At 41.4% G+C, this 19,282-nt stretch overlaps 1 protein-coding gene across 4 annotated transcripts in view; it reads left to right on the top strand.

The window, feature by feature from the left end:
* Positions 1–7,201: 7,201 nt before the first annotated feature.
* mllt10 (MLLT10 histone lysine methyltransferase DOT1L cofactor) overlaps positions 7,202–19,282 on the top strand; it is a 41,878-nt gene continuing 29,797 nt past the window's right edge. For 2 of the 4 annotated variants that reach the window (XM_069151579.1, XM_069151578.1), the window contains exons 1-7: positions 7,202–7,591; positions 9,975–10,054; positions 12,572–12,626; positions 15,148–15,257; positions 15,363–15,466; positions 15,859–15,952; position 19,282. The exon at position 19,282 is cut by the window's right edge and continues 89 nt beyond it. In XM_069151579.1, the coding sequence (XP_069007680.1) occupies positions 7,429–7,591; positions 9,975–10,054; positions 12,572–12,626; positions 15,148–15,257; positions 15,363–15,466; positions 15,859–15,952; position 19,282 (607 nt within the window). In that variant the 5' untranslated portion in view covers positions 7,202–7,428. The remainder of the gene's footprint in view (positions 7,592–9,974; positions 10,055–12,571; positions 12,627–15,147; positions 15,258–15,362; positions 15,467–15,858; positions 15,953–19,281) is intronic. The other 2 variants (XM_069151581.1, XM_069151580.1) reach the window with 2 other exon arrangements.

The following is a 19,282-nucleotide window of genomic DNA, read 5'->3' as shown; positions in this document are numbered from 1 at the left end:
TGACAGGCTTGTCACTGAAGACTGAAGAGCATCGATGTTACCTCGGTGTTACATCAAACAGCGTGTCATACATGTAGGCGTTGTTACTATAGCCCACTGTTAAATCGGAATTATTTGAACACCGCGTCCACATTATGCACTCGATAATGTACTGTGGCGCAGAACCGCCAATGTGGTGCCCGTGGACCTAATACAAGATTGCGCACACCACTTAATGGAGTTATAAATACAATACGTGTGCGCCCAAGTGTCATATAGGGTTCAACAGATATATAAACTATGATGTGAGCAAAATATTTCCCACTTTGTATGACTGCGCGTGGCTTCCAATTTGATTACAGTGTGTGGGATAGGGCCGTGTGGATAATCAAAAGTTATAATGACAGACAGACTGTAGTGTCAATATTAACTGTCTAGTTGAGTTATGTGCCACAAGGCCGTGTGTGTGTGTGTGTGTGTGTGTGTGTGTGTGTGTGTGTGTGTGTGTGTGTGTTTTGTGACTATCCTGTCCAGGATGCAGAAACTCCAGCTCAGTTAAACGCACCTTATCTGATCTGCATTCTCGCCGCCTTCAGTCCAACATGTAGGACCTTTATACGTTGAGACCTTCTACCCCCGTTTGCAGCAAAAAAAAAACAAAACACAAAAAAACCAAAACAAAAATCCGCGTTCACGTGCTGATTCTGTATGACAGCGTTAATACACGTAACATGCGGAGTTTCACGGATGCAGGGGGCGGAAGGGCAGCTCTGCGGTGTAGATCCCCCCCGGGGAATACCTCGGATCCCCGAGCCCCCGTGCACCGTCCCGGCCCGGGAGATGCAGGGAGGAGCAGACAGTCAGGACTTCTCGTCCTGACCGTCTGCATGTTTTGCCCTTTCGGTAAACTGGGTTTCTTTTTTTGTGTGACACAATACACCCTTGTTGTTGTTGTTTTTTTTCCTCTGATCACATATATCGCAAAGAGTTCTCGCGTAAACTGAGACGCTTTCAACCAGTTTAAACTGCAGAGCAATTCACTTTTGGTTTGAATTCAAATTGACCATTCCCGTGCGCTATGCCTTGAGTGTAATTGGTCTGTAACACAAATACATTTTGCATTCAGTCAAACAGAAAGTACAGACAACGGTCAGGCGTTTGTTAGGTCACTACAAAGGGAGTTCAATGATTATAACGTCTCAATTTTTTTTTTCTCCAAAGTTTGGCTTTTGAAACATTGGTCTCTGACCCACAGATATGGAGCTATTGTTTCAGAGTTAGAATATAACATAATCACAAAATATTATATTATTATTATTATTAAATAAAACATGGTTAACCAAACACAAATAAAATCTGCATTAATAATTTATAATGACTGTGTACTTTTTTTTTTTTTTTACTTCTTGTAACATCTGCCAATTAAGTTTCTCTTCCTTCACGTGCTGTTTATTGCACAACATTGACAACGTGCTCATTGCAAGGTCAGAACATGGGGGCCATCTCAAAGACCCTGAAACAATCATACAATATTCTAATAATTAATGGAAAACAAATTACCATCTGTATATATGCGTATTGGGGTATTTCCAACTTAGACCAGGGACTCTTTGCTATACACCAGATGCCACAGGGCACATATCCCCCCCCCCCCCTTCTCCTGCGCCTGAATGCCGGCCGGGACCAGGGGGAGGAAACAAGACCGAGTGGCCGAGAGAGAGAGAAAGATCTCCAGTACGGTGGAGGTTTCTTACAACAGCCCGATGTGTGTTGTCGATGAAGGGGAAATGGCTCGGTCGACCAGATCTTGCTCTTCAGGCTCATTCTTAGTTTTGGCCATTAAGCTACTCTTCTGTAAGTTTATGTTTGTGGCACAGCTGTAGCTGCATTGACGGGGGACCACCAAAACTATAACAACAATAATGCGATATGTTTGGGGCATGGAGTTAAGCCCCTGGGGAATCACAGCAAATCTAATATAAATTAATTTTATGTTTTTTTTAAATAGATAGCAAAATTATATATATATATATATATATATAAAACTCAAACAGAAATGAACAAAATATCACTTTTATTGGGCTAAATAAAGTATGGCGCGTGCGTGGCGTCTCCTGGCTGCTGTAAAGCAGTTCAGGCCTTGCTTTTTTTTTTTTTTTTTTCCACTACTTCACTGTGGAAGTCCGAGACTTAATGGGGGATATGGACCGATTACGGTAAAGACACAACCTACTCACACACACACACACACACACACCACACCACACACACACACACACACACACACACACACACACACACACACACACACACACACACACACACACACACACACACGACCAATGAACACACACTCGTGCTGCATCCCAATCCTTTTGTCCTATATTTGCAGGACTGATTTGTTTGAAACATCAATACAGTGGCCTAAGTTTAAATTCCTGCAACATCATTTTAAAATAGTAGCTAGTAAATTTAAATGAACAGAATTAAAAATAAAATAAAACGTTCACACACTCCATAAAACCGCAGCATAAAAAAACCCCACGAGATTTGTGCAACCTGGTGAATTTGGTATTTAAAAAAATATATATATTAGGTTGGGTATAGATAGTCTTCCCGAACACTTCCGTGCTTTAACACTCGTCAAATCAAACGTGTCCCTCCTGCAGCTCCAAGTCATTTGTTCTGCTTTGAGTTTTATGGAGACACTTGGTCAAGGAGGCGCAGGCACTTGTAAGAGCATGGACTTTTTTATGACGCAAACCCACTGCCCCATGCCAAAACAATGAATTCCTCTCCAACCCCCCCACCAGCCACCCCACCCCTGGAGAATGTGATTTTACATGCAATCCGAGCCTGAAGTATGTGCGGACAGTGGTGGGGGGAGGGCTCTCTTCACCTTTCACCCCGCCGTGTTGGGACTGTTTGTATTTTTTTCCTGGGCCCCTGTGCGAGGCTACTCGCAGACGCGAGAGCGGAAACCATGGGTACACACCGATGGGTCTGAATGTGGCGTTAACCAGGAAAGAAACCGTATCGTTGGGTCCATTTGGGTGTTGAAGTCATTTCAGTGTTGGCAACTTCTCGATACTTCACGCTTTTTTCCACATCAGGTATCTGCAGCCCAATGACTGTTCATACACGTGTTCTCTCTTTCGTCTCCAGGTGTTCCTGTAGTCCTTTAAAAAAAAAACAAAAAAAAAACAAAACATGGTATGATACAGATGGAAATGCACTTGGTGTCATAGTTACAGCCCTTAAAATATATTTACTACCAGACACCTAAAGACATGCAGACTTTCATACAAGGGATAATAATGACATATAAAATATCTATAAAAATTGCTATAAAGACCACATTTAATTCCTAAATTAATGTCAGGCCCAGTTAAATTTAATGATGCATTTATTGGGTTACTACAGGTGAATAACATTAGCTACACCTAATAGTAATAGTTGTATTCATGCAGTAGGAGGCTGGATGGATGCTGATTCCACACAATTTATGATTTCAGAAATGCTTGAATCTAATACAGGTTTGATAGGCTGAAATCCACACGATGCATGTGCTGCTATGTCACTGCTCTGTCTGAGAAAGAACCTTAATTATGGTTTCATTAACTTGGTTTAAAGAGGAATAGTTGGGCTACATTTATGTGTCACACAATACTTCATACTGCACACTGTTCTTAACTGAACAATATTAAGCTGTTTATTTTGTATAGCAATTAGGTCTACAGACCAGTTTCTACGTGGCACCCAGAAAAAATAGCCACCACTTACAATAAATCGATGCAAAAACAAGCACTGGTTGAGAACACAATTGTTTCAAAATAAAAGTCCTATCAGAACTCATTTGTTGAAGCTTATGAGCTCAGTCTGTGAAAACATTCCTCCCAGAGTGCCTAGGTTTTTCTGCAGCGTTCCCCCATGTGTTACACGCACACACACACGCACACACACTTGAGATGCAATATTTAAGGACAAATTCAGATTTCATTACCACTGTTATCTTTCTTTGCTCGTAGATATTTTTTTCTGATAATTTATGAATGCCAACCAAACAATTGAACTTTTTCGTTTGAGGAGATGGAGTGAGGCAGGTAATCTACCGGACAACAGTAACCAGTGACTACCAGGCAGTGAAGTACATCCAGCATTTTCTAATGCTGTGCATTTACACAATGCTATTACAGATACAACCAGGTCTGTGGCCGTTGGGGCTGCTTTTCCTTTGCGTTTCCCAGCGTTGTCACTCCTGCTCTGCATGTTTTACACGTTCCTCACAGAGAGACCGCAAAACTTCACCCAACCAATAGGTTGTCTGATTTTTAAATCTCAAATGTTGTAAATTAGACTAAGACAAACAAAACGTCAAAACAATACCGAATGAGCACAACACAATGAAAATGTAGGAAATTAGACAATGAATGTACACTGAATAATGTAAAAGTAAAACTATTATTTTAATATTTTAGTGTGTATCTATAATTCTTATAAATGCCTGCAGACTGCAAAATTGAATGTGTTTCATTTCAGCACTAATTTCCTGCTTGCATCACTGGTGGTGTGCAACCTGTGTACAACTTCGTGCTCCTGGCAGTCAGGAACCCATCATATAAACCTGGCTTCATTAGCCACATTCCCATTGTGAAAAAAAATAGGTTTCTTTAGAATGTTACATTTCTCTTGCTATTTCTCGAGTAATATCTAACTTTTATGTGGCAAAAGAATAGGGCTCAGACAGGACAGTATATTTTTCTGAACAGATTCAGGCCTGAATGATGCTGCAGTGGTTTTACAGATCCTCATCCTAACACCAACTTGGTGGATGTATGAGCTTCAACGCTGTAGCAAACAGCATCTAAAAGGTCAGCTTGGTCATAATCACAGAACACCTTAAATTATATAGAAGCTCTGAGTGCTATGTGTGCTGTGAGGTCGCCAATAGTCATTGAGAGCCGACAGTGTCACTGCAATTTTCCATCGCAGAGAAAGCTCTCCTCTGACAACCTGAGGAACATTTTACATGATTCGTGCAGACTTTGACTTAATCAAGTGCAAGTTGTAAAAATCATTTGCCATTTTCAGTTTTTCAGTAGCTGTACGGCCCTCCACAACCGCTGCCCCCTCCTTCGCCTCCCTTTGTTCTCTCCAGCTCTAATAGGTTTTCCCCTGCCTCACACAATTCACTTTTTTTTTTTTTTTTCCTCTTTTCCCCAGCCCCTCACCCCCTTTTAGTGCAGTGCCCAGTGTCGACTGGAGCATTTGAGCAATTTGAAATTAAAGCAAACAATGGGCAGGCACTCCCAGGGACCTCTCGCTCACCATATTACACGGAGGACGCTCGTGTGCTCTTGCGCATTATTGGCAAGTCATTACGTTTCTCTGGAAACCGAGAGCAGGAGCTCGCTCAGAGGAATCGGTGATGCAAGCAGCAGCTGAGTGCTTGGAATAGCATGTGTGTATGTGGGTTCTGGAGCATCCTTGGCAACAGCATGGGGAGTTGTCAAAACAAAACTGCATATTGACAGGCTGATATGCAGCTTGATGTAGGCTTCTCAAAGCCCAGTTAATATTTTTTAAAGATAAAAGTATTCCTTAAAAAAATAAGCATTGTATAATTGTTTCATCTTTCATTCATAATATTATTGAAATAGCGTAGTGAGAGATGTAAAATATTTAAGTTGCATAATATTGAAAAGTTTTAACCCAAGCTGTGGCTTGTTCAGGAGTATATATAAACCATGATTCAAGTTCATTTTAAACTAATAAAATGGTGGGCTATCATGTTGTAAAAGAGACTCAAAGCCTTGAGTCGCACACTTCAGAGCTGTAAAAACTGTGTTGTCATTTGGAAGAGCTAATTAAAATGTAATTAAACACCTACGAGCTGGACGTTTAAGGAAATCATATTGCATTACAGCTTGAAAATGATTTATCTTGCCCATTCCATGTACTGACATGCAGTCTACCAATAGAGTGATAGTAAAGTGATGTGATGTCACGCCAAATGGCTTCTTATACAGGACTGGATCAAACAAATCAGACTCCTGCTGTAACAATGTATACGTGTGTTTAATCTGTTTGAACCGTCTGAACCAAAAAAGCTTTTCTGTAGGTGTAAACACACACCGTTTATCCATGCTGCACTGACTTGACAGATGTACAGTTTGAGGACAGCCTGGTTATAATTACAGAATGCCTTAAATTATATAAAAGCTCTGAGTGCTATATGTTCTTTGAGGTCACGAATAGCTGTTGGGGAGAACTCCATGTCTCTGCAATTTTCTACCTCAGAGAAAGCTCTTCTCTGACAGGCTTGACCAACATGGTTATTTTGTCCATGCTCACACTGGTCAATACAAATATTTTTAAAAGAATACAAAAAAAAAAAAAATAAAAATAAAAACTTCCTAGAACTCAAGCTGATAAAGTTAAATGTTCTCTAACAAACACAAAGATAAACAGTTATGTAATATAAAACTGAGAAAAGCAGACTATCCTCACATTTGAGAGGTTTGAACCAGAGAATGACTTGTATTTTGTTTTGTAAATGTCTTGATTGACCAATTCAATCACTGTCAATTAGTGACACAATGTAGGACAGTAAACAAAAATACATACATAGGACATATTCCTATACGTATAATTAACGTAGACTATGTTATCACTGACAAATTGTTTGGCGGTGTTGTTTTTGAAAGCTTCATGTATAATACTAGACTTAAAAAAAATAAATCAGTTCAACTCTAAATTCAATCAAACTTATGTTAAAATGAAAACCTCAGATTTAAGATCTGCAACAAGAAATGCCTCGTCACTGCAGCTTTGCTATTTTTTTTTTTTTTTTTTTGTAATTCTCTGCAGATCAAGAATCACAGTCTTTCCTATAAACAAACTTTAAACACGTAGTTAACGCTCACATCTGTTCTGTATACATCCCGCTTTTAACAGCAGCTGAACTGGCGGCGCTCTCACTAATACGCCACATGTTCGCCGAGCTCCATGTTACTACAGTGTTGACAGTGAATCTGGCAGTGAAGTCCACAAAGTTTCAAACCATGTGGAGCCCAAAATGGAACGTCGCCGTCGGCGATCCAATCACATTCGTCTTCGACTTCCTTTCGCGGAGCACGCACAGACGCGCGCCTTGCGTCATTACGCATTTCCTGTTCCCTGCGAAGTTCCCCCTCTCCTCACCATCGCGCCGTGACGGGGATGTTTTGGTGAGGGGAGAAAAAAAAAAAAAAAAAAAAAAAAAAAAAAAAAAAAAAAAAACAACCCAAAAACAAATACGGCGTCGAAAAGGGACGTAAACACGTTTAAAAGATGACATTTCGACCGAGTGGGACCTAAAGTGGCGTAGCAGGGGAGCGAGGGCGCGTCTTCCGCGACGGTTTCGGTCTCTCTTTTACGTATTCCTCCGCATGTCCGCTTTCTTCGTAGATGGTCTCAGGCGAGCGTTGTCTAGCGGCGGACGACGGGCTCTCGACGAGTAATATGAAGGAGATGATCGGAGGTTGCTGTGTATGCTCAGACGAACGCGGCTGGGCGGAAAACCCGCTGGTGTACTGCGACGGACACGGCTGCAACGTCGCCGTGCATCAAGGTAAAAAAGCTGTGCTGTTATAAACGCGGCTCGGGATTAGCAGTTAGCTTCCGGGCTAGTTAGCGTCATCTTGCTGGAAGGTTATGGAGCCTCCTCCGCCTCTGCCCTCACCAAGGCCAAGCCGAGGTCAGGCTCCAACGCGTGAGGCTCGGACACTCCACCGCTTCGGCTTGGGTCGTTTAACTTCGCCTGCCAAACGATCGTGGATAAGCGGGTTTATGAACACGCATTTGGCTGCACGTCGTGCTATTTTTTTTTTTTTTTTTTTTGCTTGACAGCAGCTGTCACGTGGGAAGTAGAGAGTAGAGGGGATACTCGTCAACGGTGTAAACTTAAAAAAAAAAGCGCACATCAAGGCCTTTTTAAAAAAAAAAAAATGCACGATAATGCCCTCTTGACTGTTAACTAGTCGTTCCAAACTCCAAAAAACAGCGGACGCTTATTTACGCAGCTGAAGCACCAAAAACCAGCTATCTCTACCTGACATGGCCTCTGGTACGGCCAAGCGCGCTCACCTGACGTGACTCGGGATGACGTGCAGTGTTTACATGTTTTATAGCTGGCCATGCGTCCAGCTGGCAAAACGCACAGGGGGACTGAAAACTAGTTCGTGTGTCAGTAACTCTTGAGATCATGCCGATGCACGTGTAACACTCAACTGTTTTGATTGTCACACTTTGGTAAAGTGTTTGGCCTGTTAAATAGGACTCGGCCTGTTTGTGAAATAATCGTAGTCGCAGCAGCCAAAGTGTTACAACACTCAGATTTAGTCAAATGTAGGGGAAAAAAAATAAAATAAACCTAAGGAGCGTAACCTAAGTAGTTAAAATAGTATGACTGTTTTATGTTTATGTGCACTATCGGGCCAAATCTCGTCGTACTTACTTGAAGGTTGCGTCATATTATTCTTGCCTAAACCTATTAAGCATCATGCAGCCGTAGAAAATACAGTTTGCCGAGGATTGTGTGTATTTAGAAACTGGTGAAAGAACAACACGGGAACATGCATTTTAGTGAATCGGATATGTTTTTGGCAAATGCAGTTTTAATTATATATACTTTTCTTATTTTTAATTGATTTATAGAGATGATGGAGCTGAAGAGACTGTCAGTAATCGGTCTCAAAAGAAAATGTGAAATGCTGTGCGTCAGGATGCCGTACAATTACAGTGACAATCATCACAATCAACTTATGTTTACATATGTAAATAAATAAACATTTGCCCTGCGGTTGAGCAATCTTCTGAATCTTAAAGAAAACAACAAAGCATTCCCACTCTGTGCGGATTAGCCCAGCAACGAATGAAATTGGCAGGCCTCGAGGCAACGAGCTGCACAGTTTGTGCAGAATATCGTAACCAACTTGTTCTTGATGCTTTGACTGTAAATCTGTTCTGCAGCCTTTTCATTTAAACTCTGTAACCTTTGGTTGCTCTGTTCGAAGAAATCTGGATTATATCTTTTTATTCCAGTGGATTATGAGCTCTGGACAGATCCGAAGATAATCTGAAAATGTGTAGAGCTAGGCTATTTAGATTTGTGCTGCCACATGTAGAGTAGAACTGCCTCTGCTCGTACCTGCACAACTTTAAGTCTTGAGAAAACAGGTTATAGTTTATAACGAAAACTACTTAGTGTGTTTTTGGGGTACCACTGCATCTTGTAAATCATATTGTTTGCCATTGACGTATCAAAATATAAAGAATGGAAAGGACTTAGTTGAGTATATAATAGTTAAACATTAGAAGCAACCAGCACTTTGACCCCGTTAATGCAGCATCCATAAAGCAAATAGTAAAATAAGACTTAACTTCTGCCAGTCACTTTACATTCACCCTGAAAGCTGACTCAGCAGCGAACAACATTATCTTGACCTTTTTCATAGAAATATGTTGCGGAGGTCAAGTAAAGATTGCTGACTGCTTGAGTTCAGCTTCTTCAAGTATGATGTAATAACGTTGGACAAACAGTTATAATTGATGCGTATTTATTTTGACAACAACAATGCCGGGCCAGTGATTCCGCTATCGTCCCGGATGTCTTGACGCATGGGCGAACGCTGTCCGTGTCAGTGATATAAAAACAACAGCACCTCCAGAAGTCAAATCTAAACAATGCTCTTGATTTCGACCCCGTTCAGTCACAGGTTTGCCGTCTGGCATTTGTAGAAAATAATTGGGACGGGAGATAACGTGATATTTGTAAAGATGTTATCATGTGAGGTCAGGTTTGGTGTGTAGCTGCCTGTGCCAGCATGGTTTCATTATCGTTATGTAAATGTATTTTGTGGTTTGAAATGCAGACTTGTGGTTATGATGATGACTGACACTGTTTCACACACATCCCCCCCCCCGACCCCCTCCATCTCTCTATCTCTCTTCAGCCTGCTATGGAATTGTGCAGGTGCCCACTGGACCTTGGTTCTGCAGAAAGTGTGAATCTCAGGAGAGAGCAGCCCGTGTGGTGAGTCACACAATCCATTCACCCATTTATCATTTATTAGCTGACTCCTGGAATAATGGAACTGTCTGGCAAAGATGGTGGACTGCAGGATGTTGAACAGTGTCTTTGTTTATGCACGCATCAAGAAAACAGCACCATCATTATCGTCATTATTTAAGACAGTCTATGAATCCTTATTCCATTTGTTTACAGCCTGTACGGTAAGAAAAAAAAAAGTTTCACATGCATCGTTTTGCATTACAGCATCAGTTAAGCTATGAAAGATGACATGTCAACTTGTCCAGTCTAAATTAATTCAATGAATTTCTTAAAATAATCTAAAGGGGAATTAACACTTAATCAGTTACATGAAAGCAGTTGTATGGGTTATATTAAACTGGTCAGAAAAGTAATAATCGAACCCTGGTGCGTGAAACAAGCAGACTGGGCTATATATATATATATATATATATATATATATATATATATATGTACACCATCGTGATTATGGTACTATGGAAGCTGTATAAATGCAATTACAGTGGCAGCTAATAAACAAAACACCAACGGGCATATTTCTGGATGTATGTGATTTAACACTGTGCAACAACTCATGTCTTAGAAGATGGTTGTTACAGTAAACAAAATGGACTTTACAGAGGCGTCCTTGTTTAAACAAAGGAAATTGTATTTTTCTTCCTTACATGATTTATTACAGAGCCATAGCATCTTTGTTTAGCTCATCAGTGGGACTTGAAAGCTGGTTTGTGTTTATTAGCCCACCCTGTGTATCATTTCATCTTAAAATCTCTGTAGAGCCTGGTAGAAGCTGAAGAAGTATCAAAGGCATCGTAACAACAGAAAATAAATTACAGGTCTGCTCAAACCTGCCTGCAACTGCTATTTTTTTTTATGGCGCAACCTCCTGCTCGCGCAGGATTTCCTGTGACATGTGCCACATCTCCCTCTGTCCTTTGCTTCATGCCTGCTTTTTAGCTCACACTCTGCAGTCTGTACCAGTGACCACCACATTTCACCAAATTAATTTTTTAATCCTGATTGAAAGCTCCATAAAAGATGATCGTTGATGCTTCTTTCAGTGTGGCTGGTTTAGCAACTGTGCCAGATGGGTTTTGTGATGTGTGTGGCATGCTGTGGTGCGCAAACATAAAACTGTCTAGTCTGCATCATAACAGCTGTATGAAAATGTTACCGCCAAGGCAGGAATGCAGCCTTAGATTACACTGCATTTCCATCAACTGCTTCAGGACCTGGGGGCTGACCTGCTCTCCACAGACCTCTGAATCATGACACCTAAGACTGCTCTCTCTGTGAAACACAGTGCAACACACGAGCTGGTATGGCTTGCGGAGTCTCAACTTGATATGACCTCGGGAAACTTCTAAGGACTTGTCTAGATTTTGTCAGGGCAAGATTTACTTCATGTAGCTGTTGATACAGGTGCCAGAAAGATCTGCCGACTTTCTGTATCCGTGTGTGCGCACAGAGCAAATGTTCTCCAGCAGATATCCATCAGGATAACAACATTACTCTTGAACTTCTTAAACTGATAGACGTATCTTTTACCCGATGACTTAGATTCGCAATTCTGTGTGTAACAGTCCCAAGATCTCTACAGATGGGTAAATAATTAAACAGCCGAGCTTTATTCTCTGTGGATCCAGAAGTCCAGCTTGTGCAACTGATTGATACGATTTATGAGTGAGTGAGTTTTTACAAAGAATCATAAAGAAAGTTACCATATCAGTGAATGAAAATAACTGGGAGATATTTGCGCTTTTTATGGTTGATATGGTGCCTTCGAGGAAAGTAAAAAAGCAAGTGAGAAATTATTGTACTTAACTTTGGGCAAATCATTTTTGAAATGTAACTGAAGAGGTAAATTATGACCAGTGATATCTTCAAATTGCCAAAAAGAAGCATCTATCTTCTCACCTGACGGCTGAATCAAATTCACCTGTGAGGTCTGTCTCTTACGATGCTGTTTTGTCTATTGAAGACTTAAAGATTTACGCTTGAAGTGTTGGAACGATTTTGAAATTAAGAGGGGGAGACCAGAACTGCTGATGCAAGTAAATTAATACATTATTTAATTTTAAAGTCGAAAGAAAATGAATTATAAGACAGGAATGTGGAGTCAAGGCACCTTCGCTGTCTTGTAACAAACTTCATGTAACAAGGAGCTGATTCAAGAGTTGAGGATTAGTCGAGTTGAGGGTCAGAACGAGAGCAGCAGAAATACTTGCCTGAAGACTTGCATGTGCTGATACACACACACACACACACACACACACACACACACACACACACACACACACACACACACACACACACACGGAGAAAGAAATAAACCTTAGGTGGCAGATAGTGAGGGTATTTTCCCTGGCCGAGTGGCCAAGTCCAGGCGACCTGCCAAGCTCGCCTCAGTCACCGTCACATTTGTCATACTTGTGTGTTTACGTCACCAGAAGTAGATGACCTGTTGTTCCTGACCTGATGTTTCTTCTTTCCCCACAGAGATGTGAGCTCTGTCCCCACAAAGACGGAGCCCTCAAGAGGACAGACAACGGAGGTAGACTCCTTCTCAGATGCACACACACACACACATACACACACACACACACACACACACACACACACACACACACACACACACACACACACACACACACACACACACACATCTGCGGTTAGCCTCTTGTGTATTTTGTCATTAATTGCATGTCACCAGCAAGTTTAAGGGGGTGTGAGCGTGCTGGGAGAGTTATGTTGCTGTTTGTTGTGTGCTGCCTCTCTGTACCGTCCTTGCCAGTCCGTGTTTTATGAGAGTGCGTGAGTGTGTGTGTATGTTTATGAGGGGGCGGGCCAGGATGGGTATAGTGCATGGCCTGTGAGGAGTCTCCTCTCTGGGTTCATTGGGAGGTCAGCTTGGTGGAGACTGTAAATATTCTGTGTGTGTGTGTGTGTGTGTGTGTGTGTGTGTGTGTGTGTGTGTGTGTGTGTGTGTGTGTGTGCGCGCGCGCGTGTCAGTCAGAGAGAGGCACAGCTGTGGGATTGTGTCCAGGCCTGCAGGGAGGCATCAGGACAACACTAACACACACCGTTTTACTACTTTCTCTTTTATTTTACCCTTCCCATGACCTCTCTTCTCTCTCTCTCTCTCTCTCTCTCTCTCTCTCTCTCTCTCTCTCTCTCTCTCTCTCTCTCTCTCTCTCTCTCTCTCACCATCTACTTCCCCTGCTCTCGGTTTCCCTGCTCCTGTCAGTTCCTCTACACTTGTTGCTCTATGTGGTAGTTGCTGTTTTTTCAGGTGGGACAGTAATAAAGCAAAGCAAAGGGATTTGTCTGAAATGAGCGTTTGATGCAGCATGTTAGCATACTGCAGGCAGAGAAGGAAAAAATGCAAAGACAGAGAAATGAAATCTGCATCTGCCCTGGTTGCTGAGACCAAGTGTACATTTATGTTATACTTCAAGCTTGACTTAAAAGACACACAAAGTGCAAAGAATTTGTACACAGAAAGGTTTCATTTGTCATCCATTGCGTTCATATTTTTAATGCGTTATGATGGGAACAAGTTAGTGAGAAGAAATCTTAAACGTGGTAGAAGTATGGAACTTTTGATTTAAGCACATTTCTCATTGTTCTGACAGTACGGAACACATTAATATAAGTTTGCCTCTTTTCCCTACTTGGAGTTAGTGTCTTGTTTTTTTTTTACTGTGTTTTACCAAATAAGTTAATAGATCATTATCAACCACCGACAGCCCTTTGCCTCATTTGCCTTTGCCAAATTTGAGCTCTTTGTCTCAACACCTTGGACTCTGGTATGGTCTTGATGTTAGAGATGGAAGTGAAGCGATGGCTTGTTGGGTCTTTGGGAGGGTAAAAGTGTGAATGCTGAGTCTGAGGAGGGAGGTTGTGCCACTTTTATAGTCCTGCTTTATAGGCCTCTTCCAGATTCTTGGAGGCACTTCAAAACAACAACATGCCCCCATTTCACACTGGCTCCCTCCCCTCCGTCACGCCCTCTGCCCTCCTCCCCCCGTCCTGCTCACCGGGTCAAAGGCAGGTCACGGGTTCAACTGTAAGTTTAAGCCTGTTTTTGTTTCCGCTATGGGGAAAAACAGACACCTCCAGTGTGGCAGGAGACTCCCACCTCCATTTGACCTCCTGTTCACCTCCTCCCAACTCCTCCTCAGCTCCTCGTCAATTTTGCTGCCACCCCACCATGCCCCGCTGTCATTCTCCTGCCCCCAGTTTGTCTTCACTGACAGGCAGCTGTGTGTGTGTGTGTGTGTGTGTGTGTGTGTGTGTGTGTGTGTGTGTGCGCTAAATAAACGCCTACTTGGGTAGACCAACGTCTAATTTACAAATTAAGGCATTTGAGATTAAACATTTCAAAGTTGAACTTATTTAATGTTTTAATCTGTAAATGTGACCAAAACTGCAATTAGGCATAAATAGTGAAAGGTCCAGACAACGTTGAGGTTGTTTTTGGTTGGTTGAAACCATTATTGCCTTTTGGTTTGGTATCTTTGGGGTCACACTGATTTATTATTTCCACCAACCCGGTAGCTACACGTTAATGAAGTGAAGTGATAAGGAACACCTTCAAAGGACATTTTTCTACTTTTTTACTCTACTGGACCCTGCATGACGTTGTGTAGATATAGTCAGACGAAATGATGTGAAATCTCGTGCAACATGATGGGTGAGAGGGAGAGCATCATCGGCAGGCTTGGTTTATTTATTTAATCCACATTTAGTGTGGAGACTTCACCTTTTTTGGAGTCTTGCTTTGAGTCACAGCCATAAAAATGTCCAGAACAAGGTGATAAAATGTTTCCCGTCATCTGGACTTACGATGTCCCTCTTGTCTCAAACACGGAGCTTTGCCACAATAATAAAACTTGTAAGAAACAAATCAAACGAGTGAATGACAAACATCATTTCTGCACACATTTTTCAGGACCTTAGCAGGTAGCTGACATTTCTATAAATTTACTGTGAAATGTTACCACAAACTACCTCTGTACACATATCGGGTATATGTTCAGAGGCTGATGGGTCTTCTTTGTGTGTCTTTTCAGGCTGGGCCCATGTGGTTTGTGCCCTTTACATACCTGAGGTGGAGTTTGCGAATGTTTCAACTATGGAGCCCATCGTTCTCCAGTCTGTGCCTCACGAGCGCTACAACAAGGTAACACAATCCAGCTCTGCATTTAGGCATCTCAAGAACAATGTCAAATTATGAGGACGTGAGTCTGTCTTTGCGTTGAAACGGTTTCTCTTAACGTGTGTGTAGACATGTTATATCTGTGAGGACCAGGGCAGAGAGAGTAAAGCAGCCTCTGGAGCCTGTATGACCTGCAACAAACATGGCTGCAGACAGGCCTTCCACGTCACATGGTGAGACACGTTCACATCACGTTCACATCACGTTGAGCTCACTCGACAAAGACGGATTTTGTTTCTCCAGCTGTTCCCTTAAACTCAAGACTTGCAGATTTGATATGCAGTTGAGCGAAAGAGATGCTTGCTGTGTGTTATAGTAGTTTGCTTAAAGCCTGAAATCAAATTGTTTTGAGCTTTTTCACACGTTAAAACCATGTGTTTTCTGTGACTGCTTGTCTTATAATAACAACACATGCTGGTTAAGCCTGGGCAGACCAAGATTTTTATGCCATTTGTTATTCTTCTTACTTCTGTGCTACATGTTGAAATATTATCTCTCTACTGTTATTCACACACCTTTTCTTTTTTTTTCTTTTTTTTTTATCCTTTGCACTTCTCCACCACAGTGCCCAGTTTGCAGGGTTGTTATGTGAGGAACAAGGATCAGATGCAGACAATGTCAAATACTGTGGATATTGCAAATATCATCACAGCAAATTGGTAAGTGTCCTCTCAGAGTTTGGTCATTTTCTACAGCCAGCATGCCTTTTTAATACTCTTAACCCAAAACTTCACACAACACTAGATGACATGTACATTTTATAGCCTGTTTCTGCGCATTTGAGGGCAAAGGGGAATTTTCTGTATTTGATTTGGTGTTAAGAAGAATCATTGACTGTATTGAGTATTAAAATACTGTGCCCGGTGTGTGTATTGAGGGCTGTCGCAGGTACGATGTTTGTTGCACGTGACTGTGTGTATATGCATGAGGGTCTTGAAGACATAACATACACATATTGGTTGACTTTTAACACGGCGGGAAATACTCCTCATCTTCTTTGAGAGATCAGAGGCGACACACCCTTGCTTCTGCCGTGTTACTTTTCTTTTTTGTCCATCTTCCTTATACCCCTCTCACGTCCCCGTCCTCCTTAACATGACTCTTCTCCTTTCGCCACATCTTTCTCCTCATCCTTTCACAAACTTTGCGTCTGCATTTTTCTCCTTCCTAGTCATCCCTTCATTCATCTTCCGGTCTCCGCTGGCGACTGCTTTCTCTCCTCGTCGTTTAGTTCCTCTCGTCACCCGACCAATGAACCCATATCCACCTTCTCTTTCCCTTTCCATCTTCCATTATTTCTTCATCCATCCTGATGTCCCTCTCTGACACCATATCCTCTCCTTCCTCTTCTATCCAAGTCCAGGCTGGTCACAGCGGAGTTTGCAGGTTCTCTTTGGGGTCCGTTGAGTCTGTATTTTAGCGCAGGGTCAAACAGCGACGATCACGGTTTAATAGTCAATCGTGCATTTCAAATATTTTGGAAAAATATTATTTCAGTGACACGTCCTGTTAGTTGGCCCGTCAGAGGAACCTTTTGCACTGCTTTACTTAAACTGAACACTTGGTTTCAGTGAAAAGCTGATGTGTCACATAGTGCAAGTCTTCCCAGGCTATTTGCTGTGACTACAATTCACAGATGTTCCCTAAACACATCCCATGTAGGCTATCGGTAGACGTTTGCTAGCTGGCTGCGCACAACTTAACACAAGTAAGGGGGCAAAAATTTATTTTAAGTAGTGTAACGTAAGATTTACCTGAAACAGGGATTTTATCTACGAGGGCCCCCAAGTTGAGTCTCTGTACGGTAGACACTGTTTTGGCTAACTGAAGCTGATGCAGTTCAGTTCTGTGTTCACGCAGCAAGAGTTGTGAATTTCAAAATGAAAACATATCGGCAACAATTGAAATTTGGTACCAAATGACGAGTCATTTTTTAAATATTATAAAGTATCGAAACAATTTGGTCTGTGCCATTAAAATATTGCCGATTAGCACCCAGCCCCATGTATATAGAAACAAATTGATAATGTGTGTATTCTTGCCTGCTTTCTTATTATTTTACCACCAACAGTGTTTATTCGTATGACAGCACGCTGGTTTATTGTGCACGTTCACAGTCTCGCCTAATCTGTTTTCAGTTACACAAAACGCGCTCTGAAAGTGCACCCGGCATAAACCGAATAAACTGATGAATAGCCGGCCATTGTCAAGCAGAATTGAGCCACACAAAAAGAAGGATGAAAAGGCACATCGACACAAAAGTGCAAGAACTGGATATGCAGAGGAGATGTGTTTTCAATACACGCGCTCATTCAAAGAGATCACCTGTTGTGTTCTTCCCAGTAGTTAAGACCCTGTCACTCATGTCTGAATGTACACTGTGCATCAGAGGGAGGGAGGCAAATATGAAAAGCAGGAACGCGGCTGAACTATTAAGGAATTGTGGAACGATGGAAAGAAAGGACAGACTTTCTGGTGTCAGCACACACAAACGCACACGTTTTTTTTTTTTGTTTTTTTTTTCAGTGCTAACAAATGCTGATGGAAAGACTCGTGCTGCTACATTGATTACATTGATCGCGTATGAATTGCTTTGGATGCCGGGGCATAATGTCATTAAGGTGGGACTGTATGGATGACAGGAGTGTACGAGAGGGAATCGATGATGGAGAAAGGCGACGTTGTTAGCTGAATGGGTTTCATAAAATCCCAGTTGATGGATATTTACGCCATGTTAGCGACACATGGTATTTGACTGGACTTCGTCTGCAGCATGATCCAATTTCAAACTTAGATTATCCACATTTAGTCTCGATAACAGTGAAATTTCTTTGCAGGTGGAGGTTGAATGAAGAGGTTGTATTGAGACCTTTATCGAGACCTAAATGCATCTGTGGATGTCCTGCTTTTCCAGTCAACTGGACCGCGTATTTCTGTTGCATCTGGTTTTGGGGCATTTTCTCTGACAGTGATTGGCAAACCTGGTTGGATAACTTCCTGTCACGAGCTGTGAACCCAGTTTTTTTTTTTTTTAGACTCAATAGAATGATACAGTGATTAATTAAGCTATTTTAACAAGCTAACTCGAAATGTTTTTATTTTTTAATCTTGTTAAATGATAACTTAGTGATAGAGAAGAGATTTTGAGAGCAGTAAATTATGAGCTCTTCATTGTGTGTTTAGATACACACAATGAAGTGACCTGAATGCGAGGCCAGAGGAGGAGGTTATATCCCATGGTGCACCAGGGTTGCCTCTGTCAGTTTTAAATGAAATAGCAAAAGAAACACTGTTTCTGGATATAGATCTGTCCTTTGAATACAGGCTGGGCAGATGTAAGTCTTGATCAGTGCCTGGAGGTAATAGGGTTGTAATTTGAGGATGTAGTTGTTTATCACCATGGCAACAGCTACTGTGAGCAAGAACAAGTAGGCTCGGCATGAGATCAATAGTCAAGTCAAGTCAACTGAAAAATGTCCCTGGAGGCCTTTAGATCCCAGTTTTGGCAAAGAGGCTACATTAAAACACAACTTATGGTAGTGTGTGTTTTGACTGTTGCCCTCGATAGTTTATTTTCATATGTGGTATTGATGTTGTACATATTATTGACTTTGCCTAATGGATATATTTGGGAATGAAAGACATTAACTTTTCAGCAGTGAAGGTATATATTTTTTTTGTTTAAATAACTACTGCCACTATGGTTTTTGTTATTTTTATATAACTGAATGACCAGTAAGCATACTTCTATAACTACCACTTTTGTAACAATGCTCATGACTGTTTTTTGAGTGATTATAAAATTTTGAGTTATCCCTGAGTTCAGTCAGCCTTTTTTTAAATTTTTTTTTTTTTTTTTTTTTTTTTTTTGTTAAGTTTGATTTATTTTTAAACATCATAGAGGTTTTTTTTGTGTTTTTTTGGTCTACTTTTAGCCTTCTTTCTGTGGACTTCATCCAGTAACTTGGAGTTCCTCTTTACCTTTTAGC

The sequence above is a fragment of the Embiotoca jacksoni genome, unplaced genomic scaffold (assembly GCF_022577435.1).
Source record: "Embiotoca jacksoni isolate LCO1_2020_lvr unplaced genomic scaffold, fEmbJac1.0.p SCAF_17, whole genome shotgun sequence".
Taxonomy (NCBI): domain Eukaryota; kingdom Metazoa; phylum Chordata; class Actinopteri; family Embiotocidae; genus Embiotoca; species Embiotoca jacksoni.
This window is presented reverse-complemented; position numbering and strand designations above follow the sequence as displayed.